Source organism: Falco cherrug, chromosome 5 (genome assembly GCF_023634085.1).
Source record: "Falco cherrug isolate bFalChe1 chromosome 5, bFalChe1.pri, whole genome shotgun sequence".
Classification (NCBI taxonomy): domain Eukaryota; kingdom Metazoa; phylum Chordata; class Aves; order Falconiformes; family Falconidae; genus Falco; species Falco cherrug.
The window spans coordinates 64715826-64741437 of record NC_073701.1 but is presented as its reverse complement, the minus strand read 5'-3'; the positions used below and the strand labels follow the sequence as shown (position 1 = coordinate 64741437).

General features: G+C 50.2%; 1 protein-coding gene and 1 long non-coding RNA gene across 7 annotated transcripts in view; one reads left to right on the top strand and one right to left on the bottom strand.

Moving 5' to 3' along the window:
- Window positions 1–517: 517 nt before the first annotated feature.
- Window positions 518–25612, bottom strand: part of GATA3 (GATA binding protein 3) — a 29778-nt gene continuing 4683 nt past the window's right edge. Inside the window, exons 1-6 of one of the 6 annotated variants that reach the window (XM_055712253.1) lie at window positions 21364–21545; window positions 20199–20792; window positions 17148–17687; window positions 14023–14168; window positions 8390–8515; window positions 518–2183 (exon numbers count right to left, since the gene is read on the bottom strand). In XM_055712253.1, the coding sequence (XP_055568228.1) occupies window positions 1899–2183; window positions 8390–8515; window positions 14023–14168; window positions 17148–17687; window positions 20199–20439 (1338 nt within the window). In that variant the 5' untranslated portion in view covers window positions 20440–20792; window positions 21364–21545 and the 3' untranslated portion in view covers window positions 518–1898. Of the gene's footprint in view, window positions 2184–8389; window positions 8516–14022; window positions 14169–17147; window positions 17688–20198; window positions 20793–20962; window positions 21038–21363; window positions 21546–25612 lie in introns of those variants that run through there. The other 5 variants (XM_055712257.1, XM_055712256.1, XM_055712258.1 and 2 more) reach the window with 5 other exon arrangements.
- LOC129736214 (uncharacterized) lies at window positions 21076–21555 on the top strand. The gene is made up of 2 exons (XR_008732521.1): window positions 21076–21141; window positions 21522–21555. It is a non-coding gene; the product is annotated as an uncharacterized LOC129736214 (long non-coding RNA).

The window sequence follows — 25612 nt, the reverse complement described above, 5'->3', positions numbered from 1 at the left end:
GCCAAAATTTGCTAGTAACAACAATACTATTAATACAAATTGCATTATTTTGAAGAAATGTCTTGCGGGAAGGCTGACGGCCTTTGAATTTTGGGGAACTGTCCTCTGTCTACCATCAAATCCAGCCTTTTGTAACAAGTTCTGCTCAGTCCTCCAAGCATAGGGATGGGGTCTGGTCCATCTTGATCTCACATCAAGATCTGAACTGTGGACCATCAAATGATATCCCTGAGTACCCGACAGCACAGAGCAGGAAGCGCTTTTCCAGCTCCTGCCGAGAGTCTCAACTAGTACTGCCCAAAAAGTAGCCAGGATCGTAAGGACCCTGCCTTACCAGTGCACTTATCCCGATCCTAAATTGTTCTCAACACAGGTGACAACCACGGTGGCCATGGCTGACTGAGACCAAAAGGGACCCTTCCCACATGGGAGCCAGACGTCAGGCAGGGACAGCGGTTGGGCTGCAATCTGAGGGACAGGGAGCACACACAGGACAGTGGGGTTATACTAACATGCATTCCATTTATTTTTGAGGGTTTGGTTTTTTTCCTTTGTTCTGTGTTGGTTTTTTTTATCAAGCCACTGCAAACACTGCTTTGACTGTCAGCATGAGTGCAGAGACACACATTCCCATACCAGGGGTAACTACATAATGAAGACCATAAAAAAAATCTGCAAAAAAATTAATAAAGAAACATATTCCCTTTCACACCCCCAATCACAAAACACTTTTAAGTCAACAGAATTTAATCTAGTTTATTCTCCAAAAAAAAAAAAAAAGGAGGAAAAAATATGAAAACAAAACAAAAAAAAGCAGGTCTTATCACTAGCAGTAAATAAATTTGTACAACCATTCAATCTGTATAATAGGATGAAATAAATCTACATCTTTCTTATTTTGGTGCGTTGAATTATACATACAAACAACAATTACAGGAACTTGTTCACAATGCATATAGACCTGGAGAATGGCTATCTGAAAACCCCTTGTTGGCAATGTCCGCATGTTAACACTGATTGCCTGACACCATTGGTACTTCCTATGTAAAAGGCCCATGGCCCGAAATGAATGATCTCCCCTACAGGTTTTATTTATTTAGTTATTTAGTTAGTTAGTTAGTTAGTTAATGCATCATCAAAACCGTTCTAGCCAGCCCCCTCCCCCTCCCCGGAAACAAAAAAAAAGAAACCGAAAAAAAAAACCAACCAAAAAAACCAAAATAAAAATAAAATAAAAGGAGAAGACATGACTGGCAGTTGGTCCATTTGTTTGTAAGACCGCGTTTCCTCTTGGTCTGCATTGTTTGTTTTTCTGGTTTTTAAATTGTCCTCCCGTCCTCTTTTTTTTCTTTTCCTTTAAAAAAAAACTCTTTGAGTCCTTCATGCCTTTTTCTTTACAGCTCTCCAGATGCAATAAAGTCTTCCTCAAATGTACAGTATTTCTTACAATATAAGTTATATGCAATGTTCAGCATTTTTTATTTTATTTTATTATTTTTTTCACAGCACTAGAGATCCTGTCCAATAGGGAATGCAAGTTCTGAATGGCTTATTCACAAATGGTATCCAGATTCAGTGGGTAAGAATACATAGACGCCATAGTGAGTTCCTTTAAAAAGTGGCAAACATCACTTTTTTAAAACTTTTTTTTTACATTTTTCTCTTTTTTTTCTTTTTTTTTCCTTTTTTGTGCTTTTTGTAGTTTTTTTCTGGGTTTTTTTTTATTTTTTCTCTCTTACGCCTTCAAATAATATTTTTATTTAATTTTTTTGAATTCTTTTTTTCCCCCTCCCATTCAATTCGGGACGTCAGACCCATAACCACACGCCTGCAAAAATGCAAGTATATAAAGTAAAATCTCATTTTGAGACTGTAAGCATTCAGCAGGGAGTCTTTTGCTAACCCATGGCAGTGACCATACTGGAAGGGTGGTGAGGTCCGAAGGAGAGGCTGGATGGAGGATGCATCGGTGTCGGTGTAGTCAGCATGTGGCTGGAGTGACTGAAAGGTGAAATGTGGCTGATGGAGGACATATGTCTGGAGAGGGCGGCGGGGTTAAAGGAGCTGCTCTTGGGAAAGTCTTCAAGGTTGTCATGGACCTTTTTGCACTTTTTGGATTTGCTAGACATTTTTCGATTTCTGGTCTGAATTCCTTCTTTCTTCATAGTCAGGGGTCTGTTAATCTAAACAAAAATCAATTATTTTTTTTGTGCTTCCATCCCTTCTCCCCAAATCACTGTGGGATTTGTGTACCCCATGCCCAGCAGTCCTGGAGATGTGCCCAGGACCAGCCGAACAGCCACCAGTCCCCCTCCTCCCCTTGCACACCCCGCATGCCACGGCTACACAACCTCTCCCCCCCATCCCCAAATTCAGATCCCACCAGGAAATCCCAAGTTCAGTTGAAACTTCTGAAGACGAGATGACAGAAAATTGCTGGCAGAACTGCACAGGAGCAAAACATACCCGAATAACTTGCAGCCACTGAAAAATTTCAACTATCTGCACATTAGGTAATTGCACCGTGTTTAGGAATGAAACCAATCATTATCACCTTGAAATATTCCCCACAGACACCATCTCACCCTGAGGCCTCCTGACTGATCTAAAACCATTAGCGGCAAGAGCTGCTGGGATTTCAGTGCTACAAGGGGTCTCAAACTTTCACAGCAGCTTTAGGGAGCTGTACAAATTATTCACAAAAGGGACAGGTATTTGTATTATTTTTCCTCTTTTGAAAGATTTTGCTCTGAGCATCCTTTCAGGTTTACTTTAGCCAATCTGATTTTACTTCTAAAGCCTTCCAGGGTTTTGGAGGAGCCTGAAACAGGTATCTGTGTTGCCCAGCAGAGCATTTTCTACCTGCATGCAGACATATCTGTAGGAAAGTTAAGCATTAAATTCTCCTGCATGGATATACACAGCAGCAGTGACCACCCGTACACCCATCGGGGTTAGGAAACGGTAGCAAAAAGGTCTTCTGGACCTCCTGTAAGAAACTCTTATTACTGCATGGAGAGTCAGCGTTACAGCATGCATGGGCACGGGTGTCATGAAAACCCCAAAGACCACCTTGGGAAGGGATTTATGCATCCAATATCCTTAAACATCCTTAAAAATTTGGACTTGGGAGTCTAGATGGGGTGTTATATAGGTCTTTGCACTGGCTCCTCTGCAGAATTTCACCCATACAAGAAGGCAGGAGAGCCCAGCAAACCACCGCAGGGCTGAATACCACTTTTCATAATAAATGTGGGCAACCAACAGTGCTGATGAATATACTTCAAAAGGGAGAAAAGGTGGAGGAAATGGATCTGCTGTCTGCCAGGAACTGCTGTCTCAGCCCCAGTGAAGGACAACAGAAAGATCTTCCTGCAAGGGTCCTGAGCAGATCTTCACCCATAAGATCTTAGATCAGCTCAAGGGACAGCGCACTCCCTTCTTCCTGATCACAGCAAAGTTTCACTTGTTGCTCATCAGCCACTGTCAGGCACTGTCTGGTGCCTTTCCCAGCAGCATAGGAATCATTCATGGATTTCTCTCCCCAGGGAGGCAGGGATACAATAGCTCCCTCTTACAGGCAGGGACAGAGGCAGGGGGAGAGCAAGGACCAGGCTCATCTGCTTTGGTTTAGGCATCCCAAAGTTTGTCATCCCAGTATGAATTAGTGACCCCAAGTTCTCTGTACTAGCAGTGATGGGAAAATCCATCTCATCCTAAAAATGGGCAAACAAAAGGCTGATTCCTCCACCTCTGGATAAAGGGAGCCGGAGGGAGCAGCCCCGCTTGCCAGCAGCTGAGGGTAGGAAGGAGGAATCTGCCCATGTGCAGCCCAACAACAGCCCTGAGGCAGCAACAGGCAAAAACCTCAAATGTCATGTGTTTTAAATACAACATCACCCACCTCCCTGGCTTCCTGTCCTCCCTGAGGGAACAGGGATACACATACAAGAAAGGCCTTTTGCTCCAGCTGGATGGCTGGGATGGGAGATCTTTGCCTGGCTTGTTTTAGGTCAGCTAGCAGGGATGTATTGCCTGGGTTCAAAGCCAGGAGGAAGCCCCAAGTTGAGCCCCACCAGATAATGGTGCTAGAGGAGACCTGGAAGTCTCAACCAGATGAATCCAGCTTAGATTTGGGGAGGCACACATGAGCCCCAGCCTCCCCAGCTCCTAATAAGGATTTGCATCGTGACACAAAGACTCAGGGGCAGCCAGAATTGATTTCCAGGGGAAGCAGCTCAGGAGCTGGTGGTGGCAAAGTGACACTAGCCTGGTGCTGGGACCCGGACAGTACTGGCTCTTGGAGCAAGCACAGGGTCCTGATCCTGTGTTGCTTGGTGTCATGTCCTGTAGGACAGTGACCGCTTCCCCAAAGCAACGTCTCTCATGTTTCACTCAATTGCTAAGGACAGATCGGTGCAGGCCAGGATTTGATGTGAAACTTAAGAATGGGAATACCAGTTTCACTCAGGATGGTGACAAAGTCATGGCCAACCCCTGCAACTGGGGTCAGAGATGCCATCCAAGCTGTTAGCTGGACACATCATCCTGGTGTACCTGGTCTCACCCTCCTAGCAGGTATCTGACCCAAGTGCCAAACAGATAAGGACTCAGATAAGCATCAAGAGGACTGAGACCAGCACAGCAACAGCAGCGAGCTGGGAAATTTTTCCAGTGGCTTCAGAGGCCAGACACAGCAGAGTTAAAGTGGTCCCCAAAACACCAAAACCATTGACACATCTCTGTTTCTGGGGTAGAGAAACAAGCCCCCGGAGGGAAGACCTTCTCCATGAAAATTCATTGTGATCAAAATGACAAACACATGCTAAATTAAAATTAAACCAGCCCAACACATGTATATGAAATTCATTAATTTCAGATGGAGCCAATTAATTATGGGCATGAATTATGTTCTTTGTTTTAACATATGCAAAATACTGACTGCTCTGCTCTTGGGATGCATAGCCCTGCTTTTGGATATTCTGAAAGAGGCCTTTTTTGAGGACTTTTCCCAAAAACAACGGCAATTCGCTCATTTCTATGGGTACATGCCAGTCTGCCGTGCACCTCCAGCAAGGTACACTCCCACCCATCCCTGAAGGGAGTGAAGGCTCATCCTGCTCCTAAGGACTGAAATAACAAGGATGAGAACTTCACATTCAACAGATCAAATCCAGGGGATAGTCTTAAATGTTATAGGTCTGATTTTGCTCTGACTGAAGACAATGGGATTTTGCCATTGACCTCAATAAGGTCCTGTCACTGAAGCGGATTTATCCTTCAGACATAGTCATTACAATGTTGGGTTAATCTTCCAGGCTGGCTGCATCTTAGAAAGCACTCTGGGATGCCACAGGATGAAAGGCACGGTATCAATGTGAAATATTAGTCATTGTTAATACTGGTGTTAATGGAGCCGGCTCTTGTTGAAGTCAGTGGGAGAAATGCCAGCAGCTTCACTGAATGCACCCCAAGACTATTATGATTATTGCTTATATCCTACTGACAAATGGGTTTGCTTAAGCTGTGGGAATCAACAGTAAAACAAACTGATATAGCCCCATGAAAAAAACAGCCCCATGGAAAAAAAAAAAAAAAACGGGGCAAGCTTCATCTTCAGATCAATCCATTAAAATACCCCAATGATCTGAAAGTCCAAGAAAAAGTCAATAAACCCAAAGAAAAGACAAAAGGGGGGGGGGGGGGGCAGGGGGAGGGATAAAAAGGTAGCCAGGAATTTGCTACACCCTAGTCTGAAACAGGGTTAAGGCATCTTCCAAGCATCCAAAGATTTTCCACTGGCATTGACCCAACATCTGTGCAGACACTCAGCTGCTTGGGAGGGACATGCTACGATGAGCCTCTCCATTTCCGACACCTCTCCTGATGGAGAACTGATGCAGACAAGATACACACAGGGAGTGAGACTACAGCCTACACAAACAGGCAAACGAACCAGACCAATTTGCACCAGCCAAGGACCTTTGCCCACCTGTCACCCCTAAAACTTCCTCCCTGCCTTGAGCTGGTGAAAGGACGATGTTGATGCCATTCACCAGGCAGTTAGCCCAGCTCCCTAGGTCCTGCCTCCCAGCAGCCAAAAAGAGAAGGCATCTCCATGAAGCTACCCCCACCTTACCACTGGTCACAAAAAACTTGTATTTGGCTTTTGAAGCACTATGTGGCCTTCACAGTCACAGTCTCTAAAGCCAGCTGGGACGCAAAATAATGCTCCGATGCTCAGTTGTCATGGGTCCTTAAAGCTGAGGGTGGTACATTCAAGGACCATCAGCTGCGATGTTCCCTGTTTCTCGCCACAGTCATAGCTAAGCATCATCTTAAAAAAAAGTTTAAAAAAAACACAAAAGATCTGGCCACTCATAGCCAGATTTTAGTATCTTTGCCTAGTTATATTGCTGCACAGAGTATCTCAGTCCTCTAGGGGTTTCATTTAAGCAGGTCCTGTTAATGGAGTTGCTCATAAGGCAAGATACTACTTGAATTTGGTAAGTAGCTGTGCTGAGCTTTTAAGCAGCTGTCGGTGTTTTTAATGAATAGGAAAACGTTTCCAATGTGCTCAAGGCCTGCCTCATGTCACCAATTTCACAGCTGGATCAGAGTTTCCCTAAACAGTAGATCTAGGGGTCAATTCAGGCCAACAAGGCTCACAATGTCAGTGTGAAAAAGAAAAGGATGTGCTCTTGCAGGCACATTTCTGGAGAGGCTTGGCACCCAGACACCATTCTAGATGCCTTAGGGGGGATTCCTCCAGCCAGACACCTACAGTGCAGGTGGACACATCTGAACTCATCATCCTGCCACCTTTTGTAGTGATGGGGAGAAACCACACTGTCTTCAAGGGTACAAATCATCTCATCCAAACACAGGCATCTCCATCATGTCCAGCCCATGGCACCTGAGAAGAGCTCGTTTTCTTCAAAGGGCTTTGCTGGGATACAGGGGGAGCAGCTGAGGTATAGGTCTCCCAAGCTACGTGATGTAAGTCCTACCACTGGTGGCTACAAAGCCAAAATGAAAACATTGCACAGGCATAGACTCCTCCAGTGAAGCTGGCTGACCTTGCTCCCTTCTTGCCATGGAAATAGCAAACAGAATATTTTCTTGTGGTATTCGGAGAGCTTTCACTCTGTGTCCAACCTCTTTGTTTGCAGTGATCACACTGAGAGTTTGATGACAAGATTTGTTTGCTACATAGTGCTCAAAACGTGCTGAGACGCCTGCCCACTAAAGGGTAAACACATTTTCCCTTTTTTCCTAGAGAGATGCCTCTCACGAAACAGGTGAAAAATTAGCCTGGTTGGTGGGGTTTTTTTCTACTTAACCCAAACTTGTTTACTCATCCCAAGAAACCAAAGAGCTTGAAATAAGAAATGGAAGGGACTGAGACACCACAAGGGTTGGGTGCCCCATGAAACCCGAGCTGTCTTTGATGTGTTTGCGTGGGTGGACAGAAGGGCAAAACATAGCCCAAGATTTCCAAACCAAACATAAAGCAAGCGACCACTAGGAGAAAAAAAAAAGTAATATCAAAGCAGAGAAATTGAAAGTCTTTCCCTTCTTCTGGCATAATAGTTATTCTAATGCCACATGTGGAATTAGAGTAACAGGAGTAGCCTTAAGACTCCTTTATTAGCAGTGTTATTCTGTAGAAGACTTCAGATCCCTTTAGGTCTTTCCCTGGGGCACATATCCCTGGTTCCTGCAAGCTGGCTTTGCATGGAGATATTAGATTAAATCTGCCAGCCATTTCATTTCATTTCTCCTTCCCTTCCATGACAGATGCTTTAAAATTCACATCACAGGTTGAGCAGACTCTGCAACCCACTAACTAAATCAAGACTTTTTTGGTTTAGGAATTGCTTGCGTCAACCAGGGCAAACACAAGACCTAAATAAATCATCTTCGGGGACGGGTGGAGGGACAGGACAAAGGCAGCCACAAACCCAAGAAAGGTCTAAATAGTTGCTGGCACATTTTGCTTTTTTTTCCAGAGCTTGTATTTGCTGGAGGAACCAAGCTACGCATAGAAGGGGTATCGGCTTGCAGGGCCATGTGTTGTCTTTTCCAACACACTGAGCCCAATCAGCAGCAGATAATGTCTTTCTGTGTTGATCCACCCCTCCTTTTTTAGCTTAGGCATGGGAAAGCTCTGACATTACCCGTGGACAGCCCTGTTTTATACCTCCCCAAGCTGGACTGACTACATTTGAGGGGATGCCGACTCATCGCTCCAGCCCCCAAGTTCCCCAAAGGGATAAAGGAGGTCTCAGCACCACCTGAGACTGGAAACCCCTGAAGTCAAGGAAGAGTTTGGACCATCGAGCACTGAAACCGAGGGCCGGTTATTGAGTGTTACAGTCACACTTACATTGTGCAGCTTGTAGTAGAGCCCGCAGGCGTTACAGACGGGATCGCCGTTGGCATTTCTCCTCCACAGGGTGGTAGTGGTGGTCTGACAGTTGGCACAGGACGTGCCAGCCCTCCTGGCTGCAGACTGCGGGAAGGAGGGGAGAGACAGGGGAAGGGAAGGAGAGAAAAACACCCATGTTAAAAAAGAAAAAAAAGATGCAATCAGCAAAATTTCTGAGAAAGAAAACATCAGCCCTGCAAGACTGACGCACATCGGCAGAGGCCTCCAGAAACTGGCTTGTGAGAACAAATAATAATTGTGAAAAAAATCCCCGAGGTACTTTAATCCCAAATTATATGTGAACTGAATCAGGTGCCAAAGGGCATCCTAAAAGTGAGTGCTAAACCTCTGATAGAACTCATCAAAATTAGCAGCGCTGGCACAGCCCATTCCAGAGGGGAAAATACTATTTAAATGCCAACATGTCTTTCCATCTCAATTCTCTCAGACCCCCCAGGGGTCTAATTCTGCAGTCAGGGCCTGAACCAAAAATTGCTGGAGTCAACGGCGTGAGTCACGCCGGCTCCAGCAAGCGCCAGGTGAGACCCACGCTAAGCTTGGTGGGCAGCTGCTCACCGGGTCCAACCGCAAGCACAGCCCAGTCCCGTAAATTCAGCTCAGCTTCAAAGGATACAGGCTCCAGATCGGAAATAACACTGTGGCAAAGAGCAAGAATCCCAACTTTTTAATTACACCTTTTTGCAGCCTAAACCTTCATGTTTATTTAAGGATTGGTAATGAGCTTGAAAGAAGAATTTACCATTTCATAAAGGGGAAGGAACAAGAAAAAAAGTCTATGTGTCAAGGTGTATACAGAAGCTTTCTTAGCTGTGATAATGATTTAGCAATGTTGCTCTTTTTTCACATGCATGAATTCGTGCTTCTCATTTATAAACTGTAACCTTAGCAAACAAATTGTCCTTCTGCCACTGAAGGAGGAAAAGGAGTTTGCAAGCTTCTATGTGAATGCATATGCATGTTTGCGTGTGTGCAAGTGCCTACAGCTCCTAAAAAAAAAGACCTTTAGATCCCCGTCCTATCTCTTCTTCATCAATGTGACACAGTCCCAGAGCTCTGATTTCATCCCGATGCATTGCTTTCAATGGGACTGCTCATGTGCTTAAAGTTAAAACATGTGCTTAAGCGATTTGCCAGATCATAGCAATGCTTGGCACCTTGCAGAACTGAGCCTTTAATGCTCTCTTTTGTGCTCTTACTGTTTCAAATTTACCCCTCACCCCACACAGCCGCACATTGTAGCACATCCAACATTTAAAAAAAAAAAAACAAAAACCCAACAAAAACACATCTTTGGATATCGTACAACAAACCCAAAATGCAAACATGGACACTGGCACAGCACTAGCGTTAATACCAACTCTTGTTAGGTCATGTTGCAATTTTAATCATAATTGAATGCGGCGTAGGTGGAGAGAGGACGGGTTGGTTTTGTTTTAGATAGAGTAGGGGTGGGTTTTTTCGTTTAATTAGACAAAAAGGGCTGTTTAAAAAATAAATAATACGATGCTTGTGAGCATTAGGAAGCATCACAGGGCATCTGATCTGACAGCGAGGGGCTCTCACGAGCTGCCCGTGGGGACAGTTCCATTTTGCCTGACCATAAACCATGCTGGAATGAGCAGATCTCAAGCCCGAGGAGGCCTTGAGCTGACTTCTGCACACTGGTGACAAGCAGGAGCTGGGAACCGCACATGGGTCTTTGGTTGCAAAAGTGCCAGCGCTGGCAGAGGTTGAAGCATCCCACCAGGAGCAACAGAGCCCTGAAGAGATGTGTGCACACACTCCTCGGTCCTGCTCTCCTCCAGACCCTGCCATGGCCCCAGATTTGGTTCCCGACAAAATCAGCCCAATAAGACACACGCTTCAAAAGCAACACAGACACAACCACATGCAGAGCTGGACTCTTGACGAGACCAGAGGGACAAGTCTGCGGTTCCTGTCCCCCCCGGCTCCCCACAGCCAGCATGGGTGGCTCAGAGGCTGGACTGAGTCTCTCGGTGGCAGCTTTGCCTTTATCAGACCCAAAAATCAAGCCTAAGGAAATTTCTAAAAACCAATGATATTTGACTCAGCCCACACAGGGGAAACATCCCCTTTGAAGATATTTGGGGTTTCTACACAGCACTCATCGCAATTTCTCTACAGCAAGTGCATTTAAAAGACATGTCTGGTCACCACCTTGCTGCCTTCAAACTCTGACATTAAATAAGCGAATAAATCACAACATCCACTGTCTTCTCTAAAACCTTTTCCATCGGCCGTGTTTCCCCTACAAAAATTCAGCATCATTAGCTGAATATTTTAAACTCTGTGCTCTTTCAGTCCCAAGCTGTACCTTTCATGCTGTACCAGCTTCTACTGGAGACACCGACAGTGGGCAGGAAACAATGAATAATAACGCTCTTGTAAAAGCTCCCAGCAATGGCATCCACTGACGCTAATCGCCGACCTGAGCCTGGCCATGTAAGTAATGGGATGACTAATAGGATGCTCCGTATCATCTGTAGGACCAGACCCCATGGCCCAGTTGCCTATGAGCGAGGGCACAACTTCAGAAATCCTGGCAGTCATGAGGAGATGGAACTGAGGATGGTGCAGGAGGTACAAAGCACCGATAAAGGCAATTAAGGGACATTTTCAGTGTCTGGATTTACACGGGGTACGCGCAAAGCTGCAAGCATCAGCTTCCTGAAATAAGACTGCGTATGCATGGGCCTCCCGAGAAATTAGCTATAATCCTTCCAAAATCAGCACGGCTGGACATGGGAATGGAGAGCTCTACATCCACATGGGCAGGGAATGGAAGAAAATCCAAAGGAAGTTTTTCTCTCAGCAACAGCAGTAACAGGACTGCTGCTGGCTTCAGTGGGGACAGGAATGGTCTCTAAGAGGGCTGTAGACCTTTTAAGTAGAGTGGTGGTGGGGTGGTACCACCTGCCTGATCCTGAGCCCCCTGCCAACATCTCCAGATCTTCCCTCTTCCCCTCAAGATGAAGCAGAGCTGTCTGAGCCCCCTCAGCCAGCAAGGCTCCATCCATCTACCCTAAACAAAGCCCTCGCAAAGACACTCCTTGCACTTAATAAGGCTTGGGCTGGTTTCTCAGCATCTGAAGGGGTTTTTTTGCCTTCTCTCTTCCACCCATAAGAGTCTTTTCATTAGTTTCAGCGTGCCTGAGATCAGAGCCTCCAAAACCAGCCCAAGGTCACACATGAAACTTGTGGCAGAAGGAGAGGAGTGCACACAGGATCCCCACCCCGAGCCTCCACACACATGCCGCCTTCCACAGCCCACTCGCCTTCACAAGTCAGGAAAGATCAAGTCAAGCCACAGGCACACACACCTCTACATCTATGCACACAAAAGGCAAATGCAGGCCCAGCTTTGGTGCCTTCTGATTTTTTTTTTTTTTTGGAGGTTAGCAAGGGAAATAAATATAGATGCAAACAGCATCAGAAATGTTTCTCTTTTTTTTTTTCCCCAGGCGGTGCAGGAAAAAAAAATACAGAAAAATCAAAAGTTCCCATTTAGCAAAGGCCACATTCAAAGAACAGGAACTTTTTGTAACTTAAACTAAAATGCCCAGGATTTGAGTGATTATGCAAGACTAATTTTCCTTCTTTCATTCCTTCTCTTATTTTTTTCCCCCAAGAATGACCTTTTACAATGTATTTATTTATACAGTTCATTTTACATGTGCTGGGCTGAGGGTGACTCGGGACATTCTTTCATGGTTCCATCAGACACTTTTTGAAAGCTCTCCCCCCTGCTTTCCAGCCGCTTTCCTATTCTGCCTCCCCCTCCGCTTGTTTGGATACGCTCAAGCTCCTGTGTGTTTGGGCTAGGGAAACGGAGCTGTTGTTTAGGAGTTATCTCCAGGGCCCAGATATCCGGCAGATTTTTCCTAGGAAGTTAACTTTACACATAAAGAGAGAACGAGGAGGGGGGGAAAATAAAACAGAAAACGAGGGGCGTGTGTTCAAGGTGGAAGGGTCAGGGCAGGAGGAGAAGAGTACAAGAGAGCTGCCCCAAAAAATAAAAATCCCAGATTGTACTTCCCTCCCTAGAAAGCCTTTCCATTTTTTTCTAACAAGGCTATGAAAGATGAGGGAGACCAACATTCTCCTGTAAGGGAAAAGCCTGTACAGGAAGGCACAGAGAGGTTTTGCCTGTGGGAAGTTTCGGTGTAGAGGAGCAAACCCACAACTTCCCCAAAACCCGCACGGCCAGACAAAGCCAACGCCACTGCCCCTCGCAGCGTAACCCCTCCTGGGCCGTATCCTGTAAGTGCTTCCCAGTGCCTGTGGGAGTAAAGCCAGTCCAATTCTGCAGGCATCTCACAGGTGAGGAAGCTGAATCCACACCCAAGAGTTGCCAGCCCAAGGCCGTGAGCACCTTCACAGGGAACACAAGGCCAATGAACTGCCTTTCTCCTGCCTGCAGTATCCGGCCATGCTGGGAATGAGCCTCATGAAACTGGCTGGATCCATCCATCAGCTCTGAAACTCTGCAGAGAGGTGAGAGCTACTTTTCCTCTGCATTTTGAGCAGCCCCCAGGAGCCTGTCCACAGCTTTAATCCTAATGAAATCAAACTAACTTCAATTCAAAACACTCAATAACTTCCCAAGCAGGGAACATATTTTTTTTCCCCCACTTGATATATTTTTTCCCCTTGTGGTTTGCCTGATTATTTGCCAAATATACTTCAATGCATTTATTAGCCATGCCCACAACTTCCAGACCTTTTTGTGTTTTGTAGGGAAATTCACAAATGGATCGCTGGGGATGGTGTAACGTATTGCCTGTACGTAGTACCGTCGTGAGGCTTGCAACTATCATTTCAAATATTTACCCATGCATTTCATCTTCCTCCAACTTGCGCACCCCTGGGCACATGCCCAGCTTTGTGCACTCCACAGGCTTTGTCATCCCCTACGTTGTATCCTTGCTCACACCAGCTCAGAGGAGAATGACACAATTTGAGAGCCACACGGCTTAGGTACAAACAACCACACCACATTCAAGTGGCACCAGGACCACCAGCCAAGCGTTCTGCACGACCAAGGTGCAGCTGATGCCCCAGTGGCACCCGATACCCAGCTTGGGTCCTCCCTCCACCACATTGCCAGCGAAGGGGCATGGAGATGCACTTGGGATGGGGAGGGCAGCAGTGTGGAGAGCCCAGGAGAAATCCTGTGCTCCTGATAATCTCTTTGGTCACTAGGAAATGATTACTCTGCCCTTAGCCCCTGGGAAGAACCACCATCCTTGGGTCACCATCCAGAAGCACTATGTGGAGGCATCTGCCTCATTGTGACCTGTAAGAAAGCTCAGTTCTGGTTTGCCAGAAGCCCTGGATCTTGGTTCTTTAACTTGTTTTGCAGTTCATAAGAGAACCAGACAACTGAGGCCCGTAGCAGCTGGGAGCACCTCTCCGAGCATCCCCCCTCCCAGCCCTCTTACACAGTAGGCACCCGGTTTCAGAGCTGGCTGAGCTTCCCTGTTCATCCTGAGCTGCAGACAAGAAGCAAAAGTTTCAGAAGAAAAAAAAAATAAAAAAAGGTGACTTACCAGCCTTCTCTTGGGTTTGATCAGGGGCCGGTTCTGCCCGTTCATTTTGTGATAGAGTCCACAGGCGTTACACAAATAGTGCCCGGTGCCGTCTCTTCTCCACAGAGGGGTTGAGGTAGCCCCACAATTTACACACTCCCTGCCTTCTGGAAACAAGAGAGCACATAGTTCACTTAAGGAAAGAGGACGTGAAAGGGTCTGGGGAAGGCCTCCCCAAAAAAAAAAGAAAAAACAACCCCCCAAGAGACTCTGTCATGCCAGACCCTGCCAGTCCTCTCCAAGCTCAGGATGGCCAAGCAAGGGCCCAAGGTCATGGCTGAGAGACATCCCTGGCACAGGGATGAGGGGAGCCTGATGTGGCCTGATCCTGCCCCCGTCCCCAACACCACCTCACAGACAGCATCAGGCCCATGTCCCAGCAGCAGGAAAGAGGGATGATGACAAGCCAAACTGCACAGTGACTTGAGAGTCTTGCCAAAGAAGCTCTCACCCCTCTAGCAGGTCCCTCCAAATTGTCAGCCTTTGGGGGGGATGAAAATTCCCCCTCATCTCTGGGTGAAGGGCTTCTACAGCCCTCCAGACTGCACATTGTCCTGTGGACCAAACACATTTTGCCAGGCTTTGCAAGGAGCCCCCAACCCTACCCCGAGATGGATGGAAACCAAATGTAAGTCCACGTTCACGTTCCCCTTTGTGATGTGTATGAGGGCCCCAGCATCACGCCTGGAGCACTGCTCCAGCTCCCAGGGGGTTGCATGAGCCTGGAGGGCCTCCTCCTTGGACCTCAGGGCAAACTACATGAACGATCCCCAGAATAATGACAGATCAACAATTAAAACACATCCCCAGCCCCTCCAATACACAACCACTCTGCCAATATCGATTGATTTGCAATCAAGCTTCCACCACCCAACTACAGAAACCTCTCTGGTTTCCCCAGCTCATCTGCCAGCCTGATGGTTCATCCCTGATATTTGGGATCCCAAACAGCCCCAAGCCTGCCTGAGCTCCAGTTAAGGTCTTTCCCTCCTTCTCCTTTTTGGCACCTCTCTACCCTCTCCCCAGTTATTGAGGGGGGATCTCCCCCAGCCCACCAGCTCCCAGCTTGGAGAAGGGAACTGGGGTGAGGTGGGGTATGGGCATGTCTCTCAGCTACTTTCAGAGAGTTGAGTGTTTTTTTGTTGGGGGGTTGGGTTGGGGAGGGGGGGGGGGGAAGTGTCTTGCACCTGATGACACTCCTAGCCCAGCTGAGAACAGCAGAAGACCTCAGTTGGCCAAAGCAGAGCACAGAGCTGGCTCCCCGCTGCCCCAGCCCGTGCTGCATTCGAGCAAGAGGCATCCGCGCCCTAACCACAAACGGCAACCGTTTTTCCAGAGCCTTTGCACCAAACCCCTTTCCTCTCACCCCCCCAACGAAAAAAAAAATTAAAAAATAAATTAAAATACATTTGCAGCGGTTTCTCCTTCTTTCATCCTGCAAAAACACCCCCTCCCTCTTTTTCCTCCAGCACTAAACCCTCTTTGTCTGTGAGCTTCCCAGCTTGTAGAAATCAACTTAAAAAAAAAAAAAAAAAAAAAAAGGTGTTGCTGCCGGGGTTGGTTTATCACGAACCGCAGATGTCTCTCTAGAAGGTAAAGTAACAGAAAGTGGCAAAAGGAAAACAAGAGGCGGGGTGGGGGGGTGGGGGGCAGGACGGTTTGAAAATACCGCGCAGCCGGTGCCCCGGCGGGAGCTGCGGCTCAGCAGGCGGCCGGGGGAGCACAGCACCGGTCGGCCGGTACCGGGGGGGCAGCACAGCGGCCCCTGACCCGGCACAGCACCCGGGCCGCACCGGGGAGCTGCTCCCGTTAATACCCGCGTCGTTTTGTTCCCCTCCGGTTAAACGGGGCAGCCGCTCGGGGGCTGTTTGAGTCTCTGTCCCTCTCTTTTGTTTCACTCCATCTCTCTCTCTCTCCTGCTTTCATGTACAAAACATACAGGTCTGGGTTTTTTTGTCACTCTAACCGCATCCGGACTCTATTAAAGTTCCTGGCGCTGGATAAACAATGCAACTGTCGCGTGCAGCAGTCTGAAAATAATTGGATTAGCTCAAACATATCAGCTAAATAGAGACAGTCCCTGCTCAGACAGACAGAGTAAATGTCACCCTGGAAAAACCCTGAAAACTGATCTCATTCATGCCAGGCAACCCTGCAGCAGCCTCCTCGGGGAAAAGAAAAAAAAAAAAAGAAAAAAGAGAGAGAGAAAAGAAAAAGAAAAAAGTTTTGACTAATCGCCCTTTCCTCCGCGCACGCACACACAAACGCACCCCTCGGCTCACAGCTCACACGGTGCCCCTCGGTGCACACCAATGTCCAAGCCCGGAGCGCTGAGCCGCCCGAGCCGCGCATCCCCTCCAACTCCGCGGGTGCGCCCGGCGCCGGGACCTCCGCTCCCCCCCAGCGGGATGCCTGGGGTCTGCTGTTGGGGGTGGTCAAAGACCCTGGCAGGGAGTTGAATGTGACTGGGGGTGGTGGAAGAGCCTGGCCCGGAGCTGGATGGGGCTGGGGGCTGCGTGGGCGAGCCCTCCCACCGCCGCAGGGAAAACCCTCCCCGCATCTCCGGGAGCCGCATGGGAAGAGGCCCTGGGAAGAGCGAAGCAGAGGGCAGGCGGGGGAAGTTGGCCGGGATTTAGTACCATTATTAAAATGCAGAGAGATACACTAATGTTGCGGTTCCCTCGGTTTCGCTTCCTCCTTAGGCGCCGCAGCTGAGCGCACCGTAGGGGGGCGGGGGGGGGGGGGGGCGGGGGGGAGTCGCCCCCGGGCAGGAGCCCTGCGGCAGCGGGGGGACGTTTGGACTCCTGGGCTGGCCTGTCTGGGGCTGGACCCCCAGCCAGAGCTGGGCAGGGTGGAGCTGGGTTATAAACCCATCAGGGCAACCTGTGGGGAGGGTAAAGTGGTGTCCCCCTCACCGAGGAGGGACTCCAGCCCTCTTGCTTTCATCACACGGCTGCCTGCGCGCATCCCGCTGCATGCGGGGAGGGGAGGGGGCCGTAGCCCTGTGTCTTTGCCCCTCGCTCCCCCCCTGCCCCTCCAGAGCTTCCTCTCCCGAGCAACGGGGATGAAGAAGCCAAAAGCCCTACCTGTGCTTGACCGTGCTTTCGGTCGCGATTTACACCCAAACCCCGTAGGCGATCCTCCTAAGAGGCTACTGGGGGGAAAAAGTCCAGAGCCATATTCTGGGACATACGGTGGGTAGGTAGTGATGGGGTGATGAGCGGAGGAGGTGGCTCCTCCTAAAGAGGCCATGCTGCTCCGAGAGTGAGAGGACTCCAGCTTCATGGTGTCGGCCAGGGACACCTGGTATTTGATGCATTCCTTCTCGTCCTGCCGGGTGGAGCCGGTGGAGCCGGGGGTAGAAATGGACGGATCCGGGGACACATCTTTAGGAGGGGTCGGCGGGAAGGTGAAAAGGTGCGGGCTGGAGTGGCCGGCAGATAAAGTGGAAGAGGAGGCGGGTGGGTAGACGGAGAGGGGTCCCGGCGAGCTGTGATGGATGGAAGTCTTGGAGAAAGGGCTGAGGTTCCAGGGGGAAGCGCTGTGGTGGCTGCTCAGCGCCTTGCTGCCATCCAGCCAGGGCAGCGAGCCGTGCAGCAGCGGGGGCCGGCACACCTGGCTCCCTGCTTGGAGAAAGCACAGCGAAACGCCGTCACACTCCCTGTACCACCTTGGCAAGACCCCCTCAGGGGTGCCGGGCTGTACCCCCCTCCCCTCCTTCCCCAAGGGCTCAGTTGCAAGGGGGCAAGCAAGCAAAATTCCGTCTGATGCAAAACCCCGCTTCCCTGGAAAAATTCAAATGTAAAAGCTACGGGAGTCTGATGTGGCAGCCCCGCTCCCGCTCTGGAACGGGGCTTCGGGTCGGGACCCCCCCGGCCAGGGGTGCCTGTGCAAGCTGGCGAGCCCTGCTTCACTCTCTCTCTTTTCCAGACAACCCCACGCGGACTTTGAAGCGAAGATCCTGCATGAAATTGCCAAGACCCGGCTGCAGAAATATTTTTTTTTTTTCTTAGCTGCAAAATAATTTTGCAAAGGCAGCTTGGGCTATAAACTCTGGGAATACTCTGGCCAAACGAAGAAGACCAGAAGATGCCCACAGACACGGTAATAACCTTTCCAACAGAGCTGATAAACTTTGCAAACCACCCAGTTTGTCTTTTTTGTCTTTCGTGAGGCTGCACACAAATGTTAGATGGCTTTTTCATGGAGATATGGCACACGCAGTACCAAGTGTCTCAAAAGAAACTCTTCATCCCCTTCTTATGACAAAAGACCCTTCACTTGTATTTTAAAATACAGATCAGCACACGGGGGGGGGGATGCCCACTAGATGTACGCAGTCAAACCCTTTTTTCTTTGGTTATAAATGTTCTTAAGGGATGGTACCTAATATTTTAAATTAATCCCTGCCCCAGCTGAAGAAAAAAAAAAAAAAAAAAAAGACAAATATACTCAAAGAACCAAATCTGCCCAAATTCACAGCAATCTGAGCAAATCGCTATAAGCTGGAAAACACAGTTATTCAACTGGAAGAGAGCAAGTTTGTGCCTGCTAATAAAGTCCTGGAAATGCATTGACATCTAGGGAGTTTGTTAACCTCTGTAGGTATCGTGCTACAGGAGCAGAGATGCAAACACAGATCTATAGAGCCACAGATAGTTAAAGGGCTGGGGCAGGGTGGACGTGTATGTTTACATGGGAGCTTGTGCGTGTCTAGAAAATCTCCAAGCTCGTTTTCACCATATCAGACATTTGTGAACAATACTGAAAGTAACTGCTCGAAAGGAAGGGAAGGTGGGTAATACGAATAGAAAGGGTCAAGATTCATTATCTTCTCCAGGAAGTAGCATAGTAAATAATATTCAGGCTAGATCAGAGAGACCGCATTTCCACTTTCTGCTGATATATTGGGAAAAAAAAAAAAAAAAAAAAAAAAAAGAAATGAAAAGAAAGACAGGACAAAGGCTGCTGATCCTTAGAAATAATTGTTTTAAAGGGACTAATAGCAGAACAATGCAGTTACTGAGCGGAGCCTAATGCAGACTCGCATTCAACAAGTAGCTAAGGGCTGGGAGCAGCCCCCTGAACCCGGCTCAGCTCCAGCTCCACTCGTTTGTCCTGTTCCTTTGCCTTGATTCTGGGGTGATTTCCACTGCAAACCTGGGGTATTTAGATTTCGCCATGACAGAGGTCACTGTCCGGCTTCACAAATCACCATCTGGGGTTTTTCCCTCCTTTTTTCATTTTTCTCTTTTCCCTATTTTTTTTAACCATATTTGTAAACTCCAGCTATAAATACCGGATCTCCCCGATTCTTCATAAAAGATGGCACCAAAGCACCCATCCCTCCATGGACCTGGGCCCCACTCGCCCCAGTATTTCACCTCCTTTCTAAAAGTGTGACCCAGGAACAAAATTCACATTGTGGATCATTACCTTCCTGCAGGACCCTCAGGAAAAGGCACCAGGTCAGATACTTAATTACACTAAGGGATTTTTTCTTTTTCTTTCTTTTTCTTTCTTTTTCTTTCTTTATTTTTAACACACGCCATGGTGCGGCCCTGGGTGCATGTGCAAAACTTTCAACCCAAGCCTAACAAGTTCAGCAAGTGCGAATGAAATAGCCCAAGCGTGAGGACGGCAGGGTCATTTTCACACCCCTGCTCTCCAGTTTGCTTTTCTTCTTCAGACCAGCTTAATCGTGCAAAAACTAACTACCACATTAAACCGCCCCCCCCCAGCAGTTAACCTAATTAAAGCGGGGTGCAACACCTAAAGCGAAAGAAAGAGGGGAAGAGGAAGAAAACAAGAGGATGAAAGGGAAAGAGAAGGCAAGTGAGAGAGAGGGGGAAAGGGAGAGAGAAGGGAGAGAAAGAAAGAGAAAAGCATCTAATGAAAGAAAGAGGGAAAGAAAAGGGGGAAAGAAGGACAGAGAAAAAAGAAAGATTTTTAAAAATAATAAAGAATAAAAAAAAGAATTAAAGGAAGGAAGCCTGGATTTTTATGTATTTGCAATAAGCCAATCCCCAAATCCACCCGTGACGTAGTTTCCCCGCCGGCAGGAGGGGTCTGTCCGACGGCAGCCGGGCCTCCGGGGGTCGGGGCCGCCTGGGGTCGGGGCCGCCGGGGGCACTCACCGTGGTGGGCCGTGGGGTATCGCTGCACGGTGGCTCTCACGGAGTTGCCGTAATACGGAGGGACGGGATTGCCTTGTCCGTCGATATTAAAAAGTACATCCACTTCCTCGGCGAGAGGGTACTGCGTGGGGTCCATGTAGGTATGGCCGAGCGTGGGGTGATGCGAGTCCGGGTGCTGCCCGTTGAGCACGGCCGGGTGGTGGTGGCTCACCCACCGCGGCTGGTCCGTGGAGACCTCCATCTTCCGCGCCCGCTGCTCCGCCGCTGCTCTTCCTCCTCCTCCTCAGCAAGGCGCGGAGGGCTTGAGATAGGAGGGGGAGACGATGCTGGAATTATGCGGGGGGCGGGGGGGGGGGGAGTGCTCGGCGAGTTTGGGGATGTTTCTGGTTAGGTTTGGTTTAAAGTGGAGGGAGGGGGGTTATGGTGATAAACGATCGATTCAAAAAAAAAAAGAGGGGGAAAAAAGGAAAAAATAATATAATAAAAAAGGAAAAAAGGGAAAACAAACTCGGGGGGGCGGGGGGGAAATCTCTACGAAGTGAGATCCCCTCGGTATCTTCCGCTCTTTTGCAGATGTTTCTCTTCTTTGATCACCTGTAACGAGAAAGAGGAAAGGGAAGGAGCAGAGAGAGAGAGAGAGAGGCAGAGAGAGAAACGTGCTTGAGAAGTTCTGAACTTTAGCACCTGACTTTTTAGGCAGGAGAAAACCCATCCCATTCCTCGGCAGCCATCCCTGGGAAGCGCCTGCTCTGCCCTGGACCCACCTCTCCCAGCGCCTCTTTCTCTTTCGCTCTCTTCTCTCCCCAGCAGCTCTAACCGCGCTCCTGCCGCCTCAGCTCTTACTCTTGCCTTTTTTTTTTTTTTTTTTTTTTGTCGCCGCGGTTGTTTGTTTATTTGTTTATTTGCTCCGTTTGCACCTGAGAAGCTCCAGTGGCTTAAGCCGGTGAGAACTTGTGCCATTCGCGGCTCCGCAGCCTAGAGTCACTTTGATTGCTCATTAATTATTATGCAACCGAGAAAGAGGAGAAGAGAGTGAAAAGAGAAAGGGGGGCAAAAAATCGAGGAGGGGGGTAAAGCGATGGGGGGAGGGGGGGAGGGGAAGGAGCGAGGAGGAAAGGAGGGGGGGGAGGGAAGCGACAAGTTGCTAAAGAAATTCCGCACAAACCTTGATGGAGAAGCAGTGTGTGACCCGGGAGGGATGAGGCCGAAAGTGCTTGATCAGATCAGATTGTGCTCGCTCGCTCGCCCTACTTTTTTTCCCTATTTTTTTTCCTTCCCTCTCTTTTTTTTTCCCCCTTTTTTTTTTTTTTTTTTTTTTTACAGGGAAAGCATTCTTTCTGAAAGGAGCAGGATGGCGCCAGCCGGCTCAGTGCTTACAGACAGCTGTGGCGAGACGCAACTTAAGGAGGTTCCAGTGTCATAAGCCCGGGGGAGGCGGAGCCTGTCCCCGCCTGAGGAGGGGACCGGGACCGGCGGGGCGCACCGGCCGCCTCCGCGCTGCCCCCGCCGCGCACCCGCGGGAACCCCCTTTTACCAACTTCTTTGAATACCCCCCCCCTTTTTTTTTAATTCTTCCTTTTTAAAGGGGAAGATAAGTTTTCCCGCTGGTCGGAAAACTCTGCGAGTGGCCGCTCCGGGCAGCCAGGCGTGAAGGGGAGGCGGCCGGTTGTGCCGGCACCCCGGGGGTGCCAGGAGGGGCTGGAGCCCCCAGGGAGCGAGGCCGGGCCGCTGCGGGGATGTGCCGGCAGGTGCAGGACCTCCGGCCGTCTGCAATACAGCTGCCTTTCCCCCGACACCGGCGGGTTTAAAGCTGCTCCGTCTCATACAGGATTTAATTCTGATTATTTTTAAGGCCATAAGCGCAGAGAAACGGCCGCGTTTGGGAATAATACGACTGGGGGGGGGGAGGTGTTAGCTAGGGGGTTCCCTCTTCCCGCTCCACTGGAGATGCCAGCGGCGGGCAAGCAGAGGCGGGGAGACTTTGCGGCTCAGGGCAGGGGGCGAGGGAGAGGGCTGCGGCCCGGGGGCTGCGGGAGGGACCCCCGGCCCCGCCGACCCCCCGCGGGCTCCGCGCCCGCAGCGCCGCCCGCCGCCCAGCGGGGGCCGCCGCCGCCGCAGCCAATGGGGGGCGAGCAGGAACTGGGGCGCCGGCCCCGGGAGGCGCTGATTGGCTGCCCGCCCGCGCCCCGCCGGCCGGCCCGGCCGCTGCGTTGAGCCAGGGCATCCCCTAGCGGCACCGCCGGCACCACGGCTCGGCGGGGCACGGCTCGGCGGGGCTCGGCACGGCGGGGCTCGGCACGGCTTGGCACGGCGGGGCGCGGCGCGGCACGGCACAGCGGGGCACGGCGCGGCACGGCACAGCGGGGCACGGCGCGGCACGGCACAGCGGGGCACGGCCTGCCACCCCTCGGCGCACAGGCCGGGGGACAGACTCGGCCCCGGGGGACTGGTGGAGGGAGAGGCGGGGGGATGGAGAAAGGGAGAGGAACACAGGAAAGAAATAAAAGGGGGAGAGAGGGAAGAGGGGAAACACAGAAAGAGAGAAAAGGGAGAAAGAAGCGGGTGAGAGGTGGGGAAAAAGGCAAAAGCCTCAGAAAGGAAGGAAAGACGGGTAGAAAGACAGACGGGGTAGGAAAGGAAAAGAAAAAAGAAAGAAAAAGAAAAAAGGGAAAAGAAAAAGGGAAAGAAAAAAGAAAAAGGAGAGGAAAAAAGATAAAGAAAAGAACAAAAAAAAGGAAAAATAAAAACAAAGGAAAAGAAAAAGAAAAGAAGAAAAAAGGAAAAGAAGAAAAAGAAAAATAGGCGTGGAAAGGAAGAAAAGAATAATGATAACAAAATAATTTAAAAAAAGAACTAGAAAAAGTCACTTACAGGATGGCTTTGCGTGCCGTCTCTCCGCACGCCGGCCACAGAGCGTCTACCCGGGTGCGGGAGGAAACTCTCTCAGGAGGTTTTATACACGGGGGGGTCTAATTAAAACCCGGGGCCCCGCAGCCGCGGCCGCGCCGCTGCCGTTGCCTCGCCGGGGCGGTCTCCGGCCGGGCCAGCGCCGCTCCCGCGGCGGGCAGGGCTCGGGCCGTCGGTATTCCCCCGGCCGTTCCCGCGGACGGCGCAGCTCAGCCCGGCCCGGTGCTCCCGGCCCTTGCGCCTGCTTTAAGCCCGATTTTCAGCCGCCTGTGCAGCCCATCCGCCGCTGGGCGTGGGGACAGCGCGATACCGCTGAGGTCTGGTGTTTCACGGTGGCGATGCACAGATATAGATTTATTTTAATAACGTAAAAAAATAAAGTCTGGGGCAGGTATAAAACCGGAGAAGCAGCCGTGCGTTGGGGTCGGTGCAGCCCAGCCGCGGGAGGAGCGGGGAGGGCGGGGGCAACAAGCCGGGATGGGGATGGCAGGTCTGACACACACCACCCCCCCGGACCGTCCGGGGGAGGCAGCGGCGGGGCCGGGCTCGGCGCGCCCCCCCCCCCCCCCCCCCTTCCCCCGCCCAGCCTCGCCGACGCCGCCGGGGCCGAGCGGCGAGCCCCGCCGCCCGGGGGGAGCCGGGCACCGCTCCCGGCAGCCCATTAGGAGGATGGGGGGAAGGGGGAAGTCAGGGGTGGGGGGAGATGCTCATAGCCCTCCCCGAGCCGGGATCTTTACTCGCCCCTGGAAACCTCGTGTCTCCTCTCCCCTCCACTCAGTTCGTCAGCAGCTGCTTTGCCTGCAGCTTTTTTTTTTTTTAGGGTGCCCCCCACTTTCCCTACTGTAGTTACTGGGGTGCTCAGGTCAGGGAGGGGATGGACACCGGCGCGATCTCTCCTGATGCGTTTGCCAGGATGCCCCGCCGGCTCCCTCCACACCGGGAGGTACCCCGGACCCCCGGCGGTACGGCGGGGGGCTGCGAGGTGCCCCAGCACCGCGGGTGGATCACCTACTCCTTGCTGGGGGGGTCTTTGAGATGAGGAGGACAGTAAAGAGGAGCATCGCATGCGAAGCGTTTATTTGCAAGAGGGAGCACAAACTTTCCGTCCCCACCCGCTTTAAGCGTTTTATGGACGTGAGGATGAAGAGTCTGCCCGGGATTTGGTCCTTTAACCCCCCCTTCCCAAATTTCCCCAGACTCCAAGCAGACCCTGCGGGCGGGAGTGGTCTCCAACACTTGGAAAAAGTCACTTTAAAAAGAAATCTCTTTTAACATCGCTGGGGGATGAGGGGATGTCTCAGTGCCGAGCTGGGATCTTAGGGCAGGTGAGCTGAAATTCCAAACACACTTCCCCCCCCGCCCCCCAACCCCAGCAGTTACAGCCATGGGATCACAGGAGGGGAATTTCCGTCTAGAGGTCACAAAATTGCTAAGCCATCGAGAAAACGTGCCTTTCCCCTGGGCCGGGGTAGGGGGAAACCGCTCTCCTTCAGCTGGTCGGAGGGCACGGAATGTTTAATGCAGAATAAAATGAATAAAGTAAAAAAAAAAAGTTAAAATAAAGTAAAATAAAATAAAACAAAGTAAAAATAAAATAAAATAAAATAAAATAAAATAAAATAATAAAATAAAATATAAATTAAAATAAATCAATAGCTACCTACACTAAGACTGATCAGTGGCGGGGGGGACACACAGAGCCCTGAGTGCCCCATCCTGCCCCGACGTGGGGGAGAAGGGGTGGCACTGCGGGACCCTGCGGGACCCCCGCCCCTGGCAGCCGCAGCCCCAGTTGCGAGAGGAGAACACCAGCTTTTAAATCTACTTTTCTCAGCCCATCCCTGCATTTTAACCCCGGCCTCGATAGACTCTATCCTTATATCCCTTTTCCAGCCGGTGGAAAACTGTGGTGGGGAAAGCAAAAACACCACCTCCCCACCCACCTCACTCCCATCCTCACCCTCCCCCGCAAAAAAAAAAAAAAAAAAAAAAAGGCAAAAAAAAAGCAAAAAAAAAAAAGCAAACCCATCATTGTCTCCCACTCCTCGGATTAATCTTTGATCCCTGGGGATTTTGCGAGGAGCGCTGGCCTTGACCGTCCTTTTCCCAGGCTGTGGCTGCAGATCCATCACCTCGCCCCCCCCGCGGCAGCCCCCAGCAGGGTTTCCAGTGACAGCTCGGCGTTAATAGGAGCCCATTGTTGCAGCAATTAGCCCCAAGCTCACCACCAGCCGCGAGATAAGGCTCGGGGACTCGGGGGTTAATTCTGCCGGGGGGGTGGGGGTGCTGGAAGCAGTGCTCCAGCATCCCTCCTAGCTAGGAGAGGACGGGGGGGGAGCGGTAATGGTGCTAGCTCTGGCGCTAAAAGGTCAGGAGCAAACGCTTTTGACAAAAGTCACCGAAAGCTCCGAAAGGGGGGGAATTAAAAAAAAAATACATCATCAACAACAAAAGCCCCCCAAACTCGGGGAGATGGGGCGGTTACTCAGCCTACCCCTCCCCTAAAA